This window comes from Arachis hypogaea, chromosome 12 (assembly GCF_003086295.3).
Source record: "Arachis hypogaea cultivar Tifrunner chromosome 12, arahy.Tifrunner.gnm2.J5K5, whole genome shotgun sequence".
NCBI lineage: Eukaryota > Viridiplantae > Streptophyta > Magnoliopsida > Fabales > Fabaceae > Arachis > Arachis hypogaea.
The window spans coordinates 109,321,153-109,337,431 of NC_092047.1; the positions used below are offsets into that span (position 1 = coordinate 109,321,153).

Sequence of the window (16,279 nt, forward strand, 5' to 3'; positions counted from 1 at the left end):
ACCGAACCTAACAACATTCATTTGGTGAACCAAAATCACAAAGGCCACCGAACCGAACAACGTTCATGTGGTTAATAAATGGTGATCAACTTTCAATCAACAAGAATAGTATTCCTCCATGCAAAAGAAGTATTGAACATAGTAACAACCAATTTCAAAGCTCTAGTTAAACTATCCACACCAATAAGCACAAGCACGTATATCTTAATCAAGTCAATTAAAATGCCACAGGCCACCTTAACAAAACTCATTCAGGTACAGAATCAAACATTATAAATAATGAAACAGCTAGGAAATGATTTGCTGCATGCTATCACAAAAGGAACCCACTGAACCGAATAACATTCACTTGGTGAATCAAATTTACAAAAGCCACCGAACCGAACAAATCTCAAAGCCCTAGTTACAATATCCACTGAAGTGAATGAAAATAACAACAAATTTCATTCTAAGGCCTAGTTATACTGTAAAAATATATTCACAATAGTTCGATCTACTAAACGAAGCAAATCAATCCAGTAAACCTAAAATGCAACTAGGAGAAATGCAACATTACAAGATTTCAAATGAACAGTAGTTTTCTCATACCTTTGGTAGTCTCTGTTGCTGTTTTCGTTCGTTTCTGGTTGTTGCTTGCGAAATCTTCTCCCGATTCCTTTCCAGTAGTGATTTCCGCAGAGAACATGATTGAAGTTTGAGTAATGTTGAGAGAGATTCGAAGAGAATGAGTTGTTTCCTGTATTGGTTTCGTGTTAAAGAAGATGTAACATTTTTTCATAATGAAGCGCAAATGAAAAAGGAGGGGTTTCGTTCGTCTCTGGCGCGTGTTTTCACTCGCCATTAATGTGCCTGATTCTATTTGGGTTTGGGCCAACTTGGTTACATGGTTATATGGATGTATAGCAGCCTTGTAGAATTAACATGAATATATTTTATCATTAAATAAACAAAATTAGCATAAAACCAAATTACACCTAAAGAGAAAAAATAAAATAAAAAAGTTAAAATAGCAAAAATGATAAAAAAAATAATTTTTACAATTTTATTCAGTCATCTTTATATATAGAAGATTGAAAAATAATGAATTTCTAACTAAATTAATTTGTATTTATTATATTTAATTTAAATAAGTAATAAATTATCTTATTTATTTAGTCCATAAATTTACATATCATACAAATAAAATCAATTAATTGATATACATAATTTTAAATTGTATGATATTTAAATATCTAATCAAATTAATTAGTTGATATAATTAATTCATCGTAATAAATTATATTTAATAAATTAAAAAAAATAAATTAAAAAACACTCTGAAAAACATACTATATTAATTCTATTATTAAGTATAGAAGCTCAATTTTTATATAATAGAATAAATTATTAAAAAATTAAATAACTAATTTTAAATTTAAAATATAAAAATAAAAAAATTTTAAATATTTAAAATTAGTTTTGTAATATAAATATTTAAAAATTATTATAAAAAATAAATTAGATAAAAATTAAACACCAAATAAAAATGCACCCTAAAATTGGCCTTAAATTAAATCTCAATGATCAGGGTGCGAATTGCAAAATATAAGATTACATTGCTGAAAAGATAAATTTCGTACGAATCTATAATAACCCATTAGAGTGCAAAACGACAATCCAATCGTGCGTTTCAATCATCTACAGAGCATTAACCGCATTCTCACAATCTCACTCAGGTGATGTGATGATGAGCCACTTCTCTGTCTTCTTCTTCTTCTTCTTCCCTCACAAAAACTACAAACACATCCTTTTACGAAATTGCCCTTCACTCCATAGCCATGAATTATTCTGCCTATAACGAACGGCCCCCCTATTATCCGTACAGTAACCGATTCAATTACATCCGCGATCCTCATGGAACCTACCTTCCGATTCGCCATCCCGGCGTGTACCTAACCGAACCTGAACCGCTTCCTCCGAGACTTATTCACCGGCCGGTAACAATTTCCCGCCTCAACTTTGTAGCTTTAATTTGAATTGATAAGTGCATTGACTCTGTTTAATGATAATTTGCCCTTATTTATTTGTTTGATTAAGTTTTTACTTGATGAATGGAAATTATGGATAAGATAGGGTTTAGAAACGGATGCATTAGAAAGAAAATTACGGTACTATTTATATTTATGTTGAATACGATGATAGAATCGTTGCATTTAAATGGTTTGGTGTGTAGAGGCGTTTTAAAGATTAGGAATGAATGCATTGTGAAAAAAAGAGAGCAGAGAATCTTGCCTTAGGTGGTTTAATCAATTATAGAAAGTATTTAGAACAATAGAAGCCTTGGTAATGTGAATGGATCAGATGGAGGATGCCTCGATTGCTATATTTGCAAACTGGGATCTGGGAGGGGAAAGGGGGGAGGGGGGGTGAATGGCTTGATAATAACATAATAAACTACCACTCGACTAATGAACTGCCCACTCGACTAACTCAAGTTGATTTGTCCGTACTTCAATTATGATAATAACATAATAAATTACCGACCAAAATGTCTACGCTTTTTTATGGCTTGTACCAAACTTAGATGATTGCCACGTTTATAATAGATTGTACATATGTAAACACTTATCATGGATACGGGATATGTGATGAATTTTTCGTCACGAGTCACGACTATGGAATATCATGGATTTTTTATTAAGCGGTTTTCATTTCATCATATTGACAGATTTGTTTTTGGATAGGATGAGTTAGTGAAAGTTTTCTTTGTTAAAGCTGTTTTGTTTGTTTTGCTGATTATCATTTGGCTGTGTGTGATGAGGTCATCTGCATGCTTGTCTCGTCATTCTATTATTTCCTCGGTACTTTCTAGTTAATTCTTCCCGAATATTGCGTCCGTACGATACATGCTTGAGTTCATAACTGGGTTCTTCTTTACAGGTTGGGCCACCTCAATATAGTCATAGACCATATGGAGTACATGGTGGGGGGCCATTCAATACCTTTTGGAGACATGGGCCAGATGGTGGTAGACACTTCACATCTTATTCTTCTGGACCTGCCATTTCTGATGCGGCAGGTCTACATGCTGCTGCTAGAGCCACTTCTGTGTCACGATCTTCATCCTCAGTTTTAGCGCCAGCACCATCAGCCCAACGAGCTCGAAACCCATATGGAACTGCTGCTGCTGAAGCCTCTTCTGTGGTACCATCAGCCCAACGAGCTCGAAGGCCATATGGAACTGCTGCTGCTGAAGCCTCTTCTGTGGTACTATCTTCATCCTCAGTTTTAGCGTCAGCACCATCAGCCAAACAAGCTCGAAAGCCATATGGAGCTGCTGCTGCTGAAGCCTCTTTTGTAGAACAATCTTCATGCTCAGTTATAACGTCAGCACCATCGGCCAAACGAGCTCAAGAGCCAGATGGAACTGCTGCTGCTGGAGCCTCTTCTGTTGTACGACCTTCATCCTCAGTTTTAGTGTCAGCACCATCAGCCAAACGAGCTCGAGAGCCAGATGGAACTGCTGCTGCTGGAGCCTCTTCTGTTGTACGATCTTCATCCTCAGTTTTAGAGTCAGCACCATCAGCCAAACGAGCTCGAGAGCCAGATGGAACTGCTGCTGCTGGAGCCTCTTCTGTGGTAGGATCTTCATCCTCAGTTTTAGCGTCAGCACCATCAACCAAACAAGCTCGAGAGCCAGATGGAACTGCTGGAGCCTCTTCTGTGGTACGATCTTCATCCTCAATAACGTCAGCACCATCAGCCAAACAAACTCAGAAGCCAGCTGCACCGTCGCAACCACCACCGAAGGCATGGTGTGAAATTTGTAAGATTTGGTGCCATACTCTAGGGGTCTTGGAAGAGCATAAACAGGGGAGGCGACACATGAATAAGGTGAAGCGACAGGAAAGATTAGAGGAACAAAAAGCAATAAGTGAGCTACAGAATAAACAGACTGCTACTACTAAATCGAATTTAACAGACCAGGCTAAGAAAGTTCAGGAGCCTGAAAAAGTTGAATGCCCCACAGGAAATACTGGATCTGAAGTTGCATCTGTTAATCACAAGGTTGAAACAATGGTGCAGAATGACGCGAGAGATACTTTAGCAGCCCCAGCTGAAGAACCTGAGGCGAAGAAAACCAGTTGGAACATCATTCCTGTACAGCACCATGTATTGAAGCCGAAGAAGAAACGAAAAGCATCTAAACTCGTTAAGATAACTGCTGCTCTAAGAAGGCCAGTGCAAAATCAAATATCTGAGCAGTTTATACCTTTTGATTGTAAATTGTGCAATGTTAGATTAGAGTCTGAGATTGCTTTTGGGAGTCATGTGAACGGGAAGGAACACATATCACGTCTAATCCATGCCCCCGGCCGGCAAGCTTTGTCCGGAATGTTTGGTCTCCAAGTACTTTACCCTCCTGACATCGATTCTCTGTCAAAAGCAATTAATGTTCAGGTCCAACATGGTGATAATAATCCACAACTCCTCTTAGCTAAGCACCTGATGGATTCATTATCTCAATCAAAAGTAGCAGCAACAGCACCACCGATGAACTGAGAAGATGATGATCAATCAGTTGCCAAGAAATAGAAGGGTTGAAGGGCCCAATGAGGTTTTCATTTCTTGTACTTATTGTTTTACCAAGCAAATTACAAAGCATTTCTACTGTGACACGAATTGTGTTGCTTCAATGCTTCCCTTTCCTTGTACTAAACCTTTTTTCTTCGAGAAACTCTTTCTATTGTGCAATTCCTTTTATGCAAATTAGTAAAGTGAACGTGCATTGCGTTGCTCGGGATTGACATTAGTTTTCAACTTTTCACAAGTATTAGTAACTTTAACAATTTGAATTGATTACAAATTTTTTTGTAATAGTAGTATATGTGCATAAAGAGTAAAACTATTAATTAATTTAATAGTACTACATATTTATAGAAATCCTAATAATTTGTAATTGATTAGTTGAGTATAGCTAACACTACATTTAATTAATAAATTACAAACTAACTATCAGTGGGGTATTTTTTAACATGAAAAAATGTTCACCAACTTAATGTTGAAAACATCATTTATTTTTTCCTCTGAAAATATTATCACTACATAGATATTACAAAAGGCAAAGCATCAATTCATTAATCTTTTTATTTTTTTTTTTTACTTACTCTTTTTTTGTCATCAAGGGTTAACTCTTGGGTTTGTTATCTTGGCTGCAAACTAACAACTAATTTCAATGTCCTTTACCTTTCGGTAAAATGTTTGGCCATAAAACTTACTGCATATGTACAACTTTTCAAAGTTCGAAATTGCCAATGAGCTTTAACTCACACGGTATTTTGCCTCCTTTCCATCCCACAGGTTTCGGGTTCAACTCCTACCGTTTATTTATTATTTTTTTTATTATTTTATTTTTATTTTTATTTTCGTACCCTTTTCTTTTTTGTTATTTTATTTATTCATTTATTTATTTATTTTTATTTTGGCTAAATAAAAAAGTGAGACAACTCAATACTCTTATCTTCTTATAATACTTGTGAGAGATCTAGATACAGTTAAATCCTTGTGAATGGAAGAAGCCCACCATAGTAGATGGAATTTGGAAGAATATATTTCTGTCCATTTTGCTCCCAAAAACAAAAATAGGATAAAAGGAATAGTTCATTTTCTTGACACAAACATGTGAAATTTCATCTTTTTTTTTTTTTGGTAATATATTATTATATCTACAAGTATAACCTGATGTTCCCTAATTGAAAATTATGTGCTGTCCCAGAACCTGTTCACGATGCATTGAGGATCAAAGTCTTGAATTTCTTTAATTTGCTTTTCCCTGGTTCAACTGTCTTCAAATCATCGAGGTCTTGCTGAAGGAGATGCTTTACCAGACTTCTTTGTGTATATATTTGCCAACTTCTTTCTAACAGTAAGTGAGCTTGTTTTGGCCCCTTCACTAATATGATCTATTTTAATTTAACTAGACTTTTCCAATATAAGTAGAAACAATTACTATCTTGTGATATTAATTAGGAATAATTTAGCTTTTGCATCATTTTTTGCTATTGGATTTTTTAATGAAAAATGCAATTCTAGAATCCCTGGCAATGCTCTGAAGTAACGTTACACAAATGCAGTAAAAAATAAAGGAATTTGCTTAGATTATATACACATTCTCCTTACTTTCAGCAATGATCAATCTAATAGATAATGAATTTTTTCATGTTTCATTTATGGATTTTTTTTATATTCATGAGTATTGGCAAGCAGTATTAAGTCTTATTTCATGTTAAATCCTTGCTTACTGCTTATACCAAATTAAACCCATATAAGTTCAATTCCATTTTTTTTTACCTTACAGCTTGTTTGTTGATCGTTGACAACCTCGGCACCCAACACTTAAATTTTTTCAATCTGTATTGTTATGGCAACCTCAAGTCACCATCTGTCAACAAGTCCTCCTTCTTCATTTAAAGTGGCTATTTGTGATAAGCATGTTGTCAAAAATGGCAAGGATTTTTCTCCTGAACCAGAGGCCTCAAAATCAAAGATATGGGAATCTCAGGTGCTACTCCCTTTAATCATTGACAGTGTAGATTCAGTTTTTGTTGGCCCTATTGTCTCTATCAAAGTAGTAAACAAGATAAAAAATGATTTTCCTGGTCACCTTCAAAGAAAATCTGTTGCTTTTCAAGACTCCATTCCCATTAGATACTTCGACTCCAACAACAGGCTATTCAGAAATCCTCGAAAGATCAATATTGAAGGTTACCATGCTTGGTTAGGTAGGGTTGAAACTGAGAAGATGACCTTGTTGAAAGAGATTGGGATATATGACCTAATTCAGCTTAGTACACTGTTAATTCAGGACTAATTGGAGGTGCATTGTATTTCTGGGATGAGACTTCTCATACTTTTCACACCCATACGGTATGATTACTCCTACTCTTCTGAATGTAGTTGCAATAACTGGCCTACCTCCCTTGGGAGAGAAAATTTTAACTACTACCCGGTCAACCACAGGAATTGAGTATGCCATTAATATCTCTTCTACCACCTACCAGAGCTTCATTCTTAATAACAAAGGTCAAGATGGAGAACCTGTTTCCGATAATGAGCACATAGCCTTCTTTCTCTATTGGTTGAGCGGCGTTGTTTTCTATACTCGGAGTATTCAAGTTGAAGTCACTTACCCCCATTGGCCATTATGTTAGCTGAAGGTAAGAGGCTGTGTTTAGCCAAATTGTTCCTGGCTCGACTATATCTCACTCTTGATTAGATCACAGCCCTTTTGAGGGAGAAGAAAAGAATCACTAATGTTGACGGTCCCGTTTGGTTTTTTTCAATTGTGGTTGTCCGCTATTTTTGAATTTGAGCTACAACCATGTTTGACCCAAAAAGGCCCTATAGATTCTGTGATTGCCGGGCACTGTCTGCTCAACTTAGTCTTTCCTGACAAGTTAATGGCCTCACATGATAAGATGAAACACTTCTTCCGTGCTTTCTATCACTTGCCAGAGAAAGACCACAACATCAATCTGACTCCCTTTGCTAATTGTCAAACTGGTCCGGAATGGTTGACGCGATCTCTTACCCCAGCTAGGATTACACAAAAGGAAAGCATCACTATTTGGTCACAGTTCTTGACTCCCCAATTATTTTTTGCTGGATTCCCGGGTGAAGATGACCTAAGAACAACGGTCTATATGCCAAACGCCGTTTCTAGACAATTTGGGTTAGTTCAGGCCATTCTATCTCCTTACCATCTTCAAGAGCCACAATCTTTGCATGTCAAAGCTACTTCACTAGAATATCTGTTGCACATTCAGAAAGATAATGCTTCGCGGAGAAATAAATTCCATCTATTCCCTTTTAAACCTTGTCTGTTGACCACATATTCATTCTTTTTTTGGTGGAAAACCTATTACTCTTTCATTAAAGTTCGGTACTTGTTGTCAAAGGATGACCACTGTTCTTGTAATGCAACAAGTGAGAAGAGCACCAATAGTCAAAAAGGGTAATTACAACTAAATCATTTGCTCATTTGATTTAAAAAATTATGGTCCTTTTTGTTATTAATGTTATTTTCTTCATGCATAATGCCTTCTAAGAATATCACAATGGCACCTGTTTTAATTATTTTTTATTATTATTATTATTATTACAGAGAAAATAACTACCCCACTTGCTGCCAATCCTCCTTTGAGAAAGTCTTCTAGTAGGCTTGTAGGAAAAAAGAAATTCAATTTTAATTACTCAAGCCGCCGGGTAAAAAGAAGACTTAAACCAATTGAAGTGTCAACATCTTCAAATAGTAATGATAAGAATGATACATCAAATACATCCAATGACAATCTTGATAGACCAGTAATCTCTTAGCACAATGAAGGAGAAAACGAGAACACCTCGTCTAGTGATAAATTAGTGAGTAAGTTCTCTTCAGAAGATGACGTCGATGCTCTTAGCCCCAGTGGTCAACTTGCTTCTCAGGTATTTTTTATATATTTTCACATCCTCCATATTAAAATAGCATTATCTTGAAGAACTTACATGATAATGATATCTCTCATGCTGATTTTTTTTCGTTAATTACCTTTGTCCTCATTTCACTCCTTGTTTTAGGTCACTGTGGCTCCTACTGTTTTTTTTATTGTGCCTAGTACTGAAAATATGATGGCTGCCACATCTGACAAGCCTACACTTAAGGTCAATGCCAATAAGGTATGCCATGTCATTTAACCTGATTATTAGTGTCTCTTTCTTGTATCTTCTCTTTTTTTTTATGTTGACACTTGCTTTTGCATTTTTGTTTAGCTTCAAAATTCTGAAATCCCCAAGTGAGCAGTCAGAAGAATAAATACCAATCACTTCCATTCATGCTCAGACCCCTAATGTGGTAAATGATTTATTGGCTGATTTAGAAAGTCTAAATGAAGCATATGCATGTAGTATGGATATACAGAAGGCCATAGTTGAATCTTGTTCTACCATTCAAAGTCACCTTCCAACATAGCAGCTCCATACTACACCTCCCACAACCAAGATTGTCGACAATTCCATCCTGCTTCCATTGGCCCAACACCTCAGTGTCATTCTATCCAAACCTATTTTGACACTTGCTACAGATCCGCACTTTAAGGCTCAGCTTTCTGATATTCTTCAAACTTTTTCAACTACACCACATCCTGAGACTATTGATCCTTTGTTGGCCCATTTGCAGAAGGTTTATGAGGACCTTTATGTCAAATTTTTGGATTCTCAAGTAGCTATCTCATCATATCAACAATCAACTGAAGCTCTTTCTAAGTTGAAATAAGACACCTCCTCTTTTGAGACTGCCAAAACTACCCTGGCTACCCATATTGCAAAAGCTAAAGGTCGGGCTCATGAGTCATCTGAGGAGATTCGAGACTTGGAACAATAGCTGACTGTCAAGAGAGAAGTAAAAAATAGGCTGGATACTGCTTTGATAAAGAATGAGGGTCAATTTGCCAAAGCAAGTAGCATGCTTGACATTAGCAATCCGGCCTTATAGTCACTTGAAGAGAAGATGCTCTCCTCACAGAAAGCTGCCAAAGAAGCAAGGAACTTCCAAATCGCTCTCCAAACTGAAGTTACCCGCTTGAAGGAGATCTTTGAAACTTAGTCTTGTATTTCTTATGTGAACCTTTATGATTTTAATATGTCCCTGCAATCTTCACTTTTTGAACTTTAGAGTTTTGTTTATTACTTGCTTTTGTATGCACTCTATCCTTATTTTGGAGACTGGACACTTGCTATTTTTTGGAAAGTTATTACATTACTTCACACTAAACCAATTATTAATATCCCAGTGACCTCTTTTGTATTTCATTTGGGATGACCTCCATATCTATCCATGTCAGGTTGCACTGGTGCATGCCATCTTGTGTGCATTCGCCTCGAGTGCTGTCAAATTAAATCAAATGTGCATTTATTGACATGCCTCTAGCTTCATACAGGTTTATTAACTAAACTTTTAGTTCTATATGTTGGCATGTACTATACTACACTCACAAAATGATAAGTTATTTTTTGTTTTGACTTCTTATTTAAATTGATGCTTTGGACACATATTTGTCTCATAATCTTAATGCTTTACACTGTCAATGGAACTTGCAATTCAGAGAAATCACAAGGACATGTTAGCTTTTACAAACTGAATTGTAAATATTAGTTAGCTCTTTATTTTTTCCTTCGACACTTCAGCTGGATATTCTCGTGTCCTTAAACATGTGGAATGTTTATCTCATGTATGTTTGGCCTATATACTTTTAAATATTTACCATTTATTGAAGGAATTCTTTTTCCTGATCCGACTTCAATAATCTTATAGGCATTTCCAGAATAAATCTTGTCAACTACATAAGGTCCTTCCCAAGTTGGAGAGACCAATTACCATAAGTTTTTGACTTTTTTTTTCTATAGGCAAAATTATTTTTCACACTAAATCTCCAACTGCAAATGTCTTTGCTTTAACACGGCGGTTGTATGATTTTGACATAATATCTTTTTGTCGAATCACCCGCTCTAAAGCTCTCAACCTTTCGTCATCTAGTTCATTGAGCTCATCATGCAAAGAATTCCAATAATCTACTATTGGTATGTCATCTTGTCTAGCCACCCTTATACTTTGCAGATTAATATCAATTGGCAACACTGCATCATGACCGTAAACTAACTTATATGGGGTGGTTCCAGTAGAACCTCTCGGAGAATTTTGATAAGCCCAAAGAACTTGACTGAGAGTTTGGTGCCAATTTCTTGGCTACCTTTCAATGTGTTTTTTAACTAATGCAATCAAAATTTTATTCGCTGCCTCCACTTGTCCATTGGCTTGGGCATAATACGATGTAGAAGAAAGCATTTTTATATCCCTAGACTTGGCATATTCCATGACCTTTTTTCCAATAAACATGGTTCCTTGATCAGTGGTAATAGACTGAGGAATTCCAAACCTATACACAATATGCTCCTCAATAAAATCAATTATTTCATTGTGAGTCACCTTCCTTAAAGGAAGAGTCTCTACCCATTTAGAAAAATAATCAACACCAACCAAAATAAACTTATGACCTTTAGAAGAAAGTGGGTGAATCTGTCTGATCAGATCTAAAACCCAACCTCTAAACGGCTATGGCTTAATTATAACATGCAATTCTGACGCTGGAATATGTTGAAGGCTTCCATGTTTTTGGCATTCTTCACAGGACCTAGCATAATTTATACAATCCCACAGCCTTCACCAACCTATCCTCCATGCGATCCCATCGCCAACGCCTTCCGAACCTCCTCAATCCCAGTAGAAAATACAAGTAATATACAATGCAAGTAAAGCACAAGTAGAAGTATATAAGGCAATTAATTCAGATAGCAAGTAAGCATGTTATTCAATTAGGAAAGCCATTATAAGTAAACAAAGCATACAAGCAGATAGAAAATGCATATGATGAATGTTTGCCCTACTGGCTGTGATATCCATGGAGATGTCGCCCTTCGGATTTCTCATATGGGAACCCCCGAGATATAGTGCCCGGATCACTATCCAGGTACCGGCGCCTGCACACCCTATAGATCCGAAGGGATGCGAGCGGGATCTATTGCCACCGACCTCACATCTCAACGCAAGCGGGACGAACCACCGCCCTTACGCCGCCGCCGCTACCTCGAACAAGCGGGATCCAACCTCAGCCCCTGTCTGAGCGCATAGCGTCTCATAATCTCAGAAAATCATCGTTTCAGTGGTTTTCAAAAAGCATTTTTCAGTATATAGAGATCCATCACTTCAATCCGAGTCTCCGACTCACCTCAACCAATGTCCATTCATAACTCGGTATTCAAATATCAACAATTTATCATTCCTCATCTCATATATTATTCATCCTTCCTCTAACGTCAAACCCCTTATCAGCACACCAGAAACCTAGGCCTCTGTTTTCTAATTTATCATAAAACCACGTACTTGAACCCTTAAGTTTTATCCTATGTTCTAATACTCAAAACTACGCTCAAAAATCTTAAAATGGTGTTTTAGAAGCTCACAACCTTGTTGGGAAGGTAGGATAGTTGAAAAATAAGCAAAATTTGAAAAACAGGACGTGTGCGGTCGCACAGGGGTGTGTCCGTGCGCACGTCCAGGAAATTTTTAATAGTGTGCGTACGCACAGGGGTGTGTGCGTACACACATGTGTCAAAACTCAAATTGGTCTGTTCACTCGCACGACCTGTGCCAGCACCCCCAACAGACTGACCTTCCCAACGTGTACGTCCGTACAGCCCTGTGCGTCCGCGCAGGTTGAAGTTTTTCCTTAGATATGTGCGCGCACAAGCTGTGCTGGCGCTGCAAACAGAGCGCACTCCCCTGCCTGTGCATGCGCACAGGTGTGTGTGCGTCCGCACAGGTTGAAATTCTTGCAGGGTGTGTGTCCGCACGAGAGTGTGCGTCTGCACATATCAGTAATCATGAAATTCTGCAACTTTGCATAATTTCAGATTTTTAACACCAACTTTGAATGATCATAACTTCCTCTACAGAATTCCAATTTTCACAAACTTTATATCGATTTAAAGGGTTTTCAAAGACCTTTAATTCTAAACCAATTTCAATCAATTTCGAAAACCGAGGCAAAAGTTATGATCGATCAAAGTTCATCAAAATTCCAAATTTACCAAACTTCACCATATACACAAATTATTACCATACACATTCCAAATCATACCAAGCCATTTCACACACCCCTCTTCCATCAAAACTAACTTGTTGTGCCATAATATACCAATATTACTACACTTTCCTTCACATAATCATCCTTCTCCTTCTCAACATCAATTTATCACATAATACACATTCTAATCAATCTTTTCTCACATTTTGCAACCACTTTACCAATTCATCTATTCCAACCTCACACATTTTATCACAATTCACTTATCAAATTCATAATCAATCATCATCACTATATCATCACTAATTTACAATAAATCATCATACATCAATATTCACAATTCATCAACCATTATTATCCATACCTATCCTATAGGTCACTAGCCTAAGTGTCCATGAATATTTTATACTACATAGAAAAAACAAAAACCATACCTTGGCCATTCCCTTTATGCACCCAAATTCCAACTTAGCACAAAGAAGCTTCCAACCACAATCCAAGCTTTCAATTCCACTCCAATAAGCACAAATAAGTTCCAAGAGCTCCCAAAGCCACTATAACCCAACATATAAAAGGGTTCATTAAGTGAACCCATCATCCATAACACACTCACTAACACACACCACCAGATGAGAAGAGAAGGAGAAGTGAGACTCCATTAACACTATTTACATAGAGCTTCTCAAGCTCATATCTTGAGCTACAAAGCTCCGATCGCCGCACTGTTTGCGGCTACGTGTTCCTTGTGAAGAGCTCTACAAAATCCACCCAAAAAACCATCAAGGTAGTCAAGAAATATTCTCAGTTTCTCTCTTGAAAATGGTTGATGAATTGTGAATAATTATGTATGATGATTTATTGTGAATTAGTGATGATATGGTGATGATGATTGATTGTATGAATTTGATAAGTGAACTGTGATAAAATGTGTGAGGTTGGAATAGATGAATTGGTAAAGTGGTTGCAAAATGTGAGAAAAGATTGATTAGAATGTGTATTATGTGATAAATTGATGTTGAGAAGAAGAAGGATGATTATGTGAAGGAAAGTGTAGTAATGTTGGTATATTATGGCACAACAAGTTAGTTTTGATGGAAGAGGGGTGTGTGAAATGGTTTGGTATGATTTGGAATGTGTATGATAATAATTTGTGTATATGGTGAAGTTTGGTAAATTTAGAATTTTGATGAACTTTGATCGATCATCACTTCTGCCTCGGTTTTTGAAATTGATTGAAATTGGTTTAGAATTAGGTCTTTGAAAACCCTTTAAATCGGTATAAAGTTTGTGAAAATTGGAATTCTGTAGAGGGAGTTATGATCATTCAAAGTTGGTGTTAAAAATCTAAAATTATGCAAAGTTGCAGAATTTCATGATTACTGATATGTGCGGATGCACCCTCGTGCGGACGCACACCCTGCAAGAATTTCAACCTGTCCGGACGTATACACACCTGTGCGCACGCACAGGCAGGGGAGTGCGCTCTGTTTGCAGTGCCAGCACAACTTGTGCGAGCACATATCTAAGGAAAAACTTCAACCTGTGTGGACGCACAGGGCTGTGCGGACGCACACGTCGGGAAGGTCAGTCTGTTGGGGGCGCTGGCATAGGTCGTGCGAGTGAACAGACGAATTTGAGTTTTGACACTTGGTTTTATGATAAATTAGAAAATGGAGGCCTAGGTATCTGGTGTGCTAATAAGGGGTTTGACGTTAGAGGAAGGACGAATGATATATGAGATGAGGAATGATGAATTGTTGATATTTGGATACCGAGCTATGAATGGACAGTGGTTGAGATGAGTCGGGGACTCGGATTGAAGTGATGGATCTCTGTATACTGAAAAATGCTTTTTGAAAACCACTGAAACGATGATTTTCTAAGATTATGAGACGCTATGCGCCCGGACAGGGGCTGAGGTTGGATCCCGCTTGTTCGAGGTAGCGGCGGCGGCGTAAGGGCGGTTGTTCATTCCGCTTGCATTGAGATGTGAGGTCGGTGGCAATAGATCCCGCTCGCATCCCTTCGGATCTATAGGGCGTGCAGGCACCAGTACCTGGATAGTGATCCGGGCACTATATTTTGGGGGTTCCCATATGAGAAATCCGAAGGGCGACGTCTCCATGGAGATGTGTCGGGTTGGCAGTTGAACCGACAATGTGATATCATAGCCAGTAGGGCAGGCATTCATCATATGCATTTTCTATCTGCTTGTATGCTTTGTTTACTTGTAATGGATTGCCTAATTGAATAACATGCTTACTTGCTATCTGAATTAATTGCCTTATATGCTTCTACTTGTGCTTTACTTGCATTGTATATTACTTGTGTTTTCTACTGGGATTTAGGAGGTTCGGAAGGCGGTGGTGATGGGATCGCATGGAGGATAGGTTGGTGAAGGCTGTGGGACAGCGGTGTTTGTTTAGAATAGAAATTTCCTAAGATAGATAACCCTATTTATTTATGTTAAGGTGGAAATAATTATGTTTATTTGTTTTAGAATGCTTTTAAGTTGAATCTTGTGACGGATATAGAGCTTAGGATTGCCTTTCGCGTCCCGGGGTCTTATATCCTACATCACTGGGCACTATTACCATATTGAGAACCTCCGGTTCTCATACCATATCTTTGTTGTGTTTTTCAGATGCAGGTCGCAACCCACCTCAGTGAGTTGCTTGGGATGGTGACAGAAGCGGAGGATCCTGGACTATTTTGGAGTCTTTTTTGGTTTATCTGTTTATACATCTCTCTTTTGTATTTCGTTTTGCCTAAAGGCATGTTTATGAGAGAAAAACTTGTATAAGCTATTTCAAACTGTCAGTTTTCTATATGGTTTTGTATACTTGTATATGGCTAGCCGGCTTAAACTCCGCGAGTCGTGGCTAGTTTCCTACGATATTATATACTTATCTTTTGATATATCTTATTTGTTTCTTGTGCCTCAAGCTAGTAGCTTCGTTAGTATGTTTTGCGCTTTTGAAATCTTGTTTTTGAGCTATATCCTTCATCGGGCTTCTAGATTATATCATTTCTTCTATACATATTATACGTATGAGTTTAGAACTGTCGTAACCTCTGATTAACCTTTGCTTTACGACGCGAGGTAAGGCTTAGGCTAATTAGGGTATTACATTTAGTGGTATCAGAGCGGTTCGTCCTCGTGAGCCTGAGGGATGGACCGATTGTGCTTCATTGCATACTCTGTGTGTCTTTCTTTGATGCTATTAGGTTATCTACTTGATATTTCATAGCATGCTTGTTTGTGAGTGCCTGTTTGGGATAATTGAAACACTAGGCTTTTGATATTAGGACTGATCACCTCGATATCGATTGTTTGGTGTAGACAGGAAACCCAATGGCCACTCACGGACGAGGTCGACCACGTTCACGAGAGAGTAGGAATGAGCAACCGGCTGATAACCATGCCGAGTTCATGGCGGTGATGGCGAACCTGGCAAGCACCTTGGAAGCGAATGCTGCTGCGACTCTGCAAGCTGTGCGAAGGTTAATCCAACCGGCCGGAAGCGGAAAAGAAAATGAAGAAAGTGCTGAGGACAGCTTGAGTGGTGTCCCGAGGACTCTAGTTGCTTTTTGGAAAGCCGGCCCACTGGTTTTCAATG

At 37.7% G+C, this 16,279-nt stretch overlaps 1 protein-coding gene across 1 annotated transcript; it reads left to right on the forward strand.

The window, feature by feature from the left end:
• The first annotated feature begins 1,615 nt into the window (after positions 1–1,615).
• Positions 1,616–4,792, forward strand: LOC112728184 (uncharacterized). The gene is made up of 2 exons (XM_025778219.3): positions 1,616–1,976; positions 2,920–4,792. The coding sequence occupies exons 1-2, from the start codon at positions 1,818–1,820 to the stop codon at positions 4,540–4,542; spliced, it is 1,782 nt and encodes a 593-aa protein (XP_025634004.1). The 5' UTR covers positions 1,616–1,817; the 3' UTR covers positions 4,543–4,792.
• Positions 4,793–16,279: the final 11,487 nt, after the last annotated feature.

Excerpts from the sequence above, each read along its gene's own strand:
- LOC112728184 (XM_025778219.3), top strand. The coding sequence starts at position 1,818 with ATGAATTATTCTGCCTATAACGAACGGCCCCCCTATTATCCGTACAGT. Across the intron at positions 1,977-2,919 it reads CGAGACTTATTCACCGGCCG|GTTGGGCCACCTCAATATAG; the intron begins GTAACAATTTCC and ends TCTTCTTTACAG.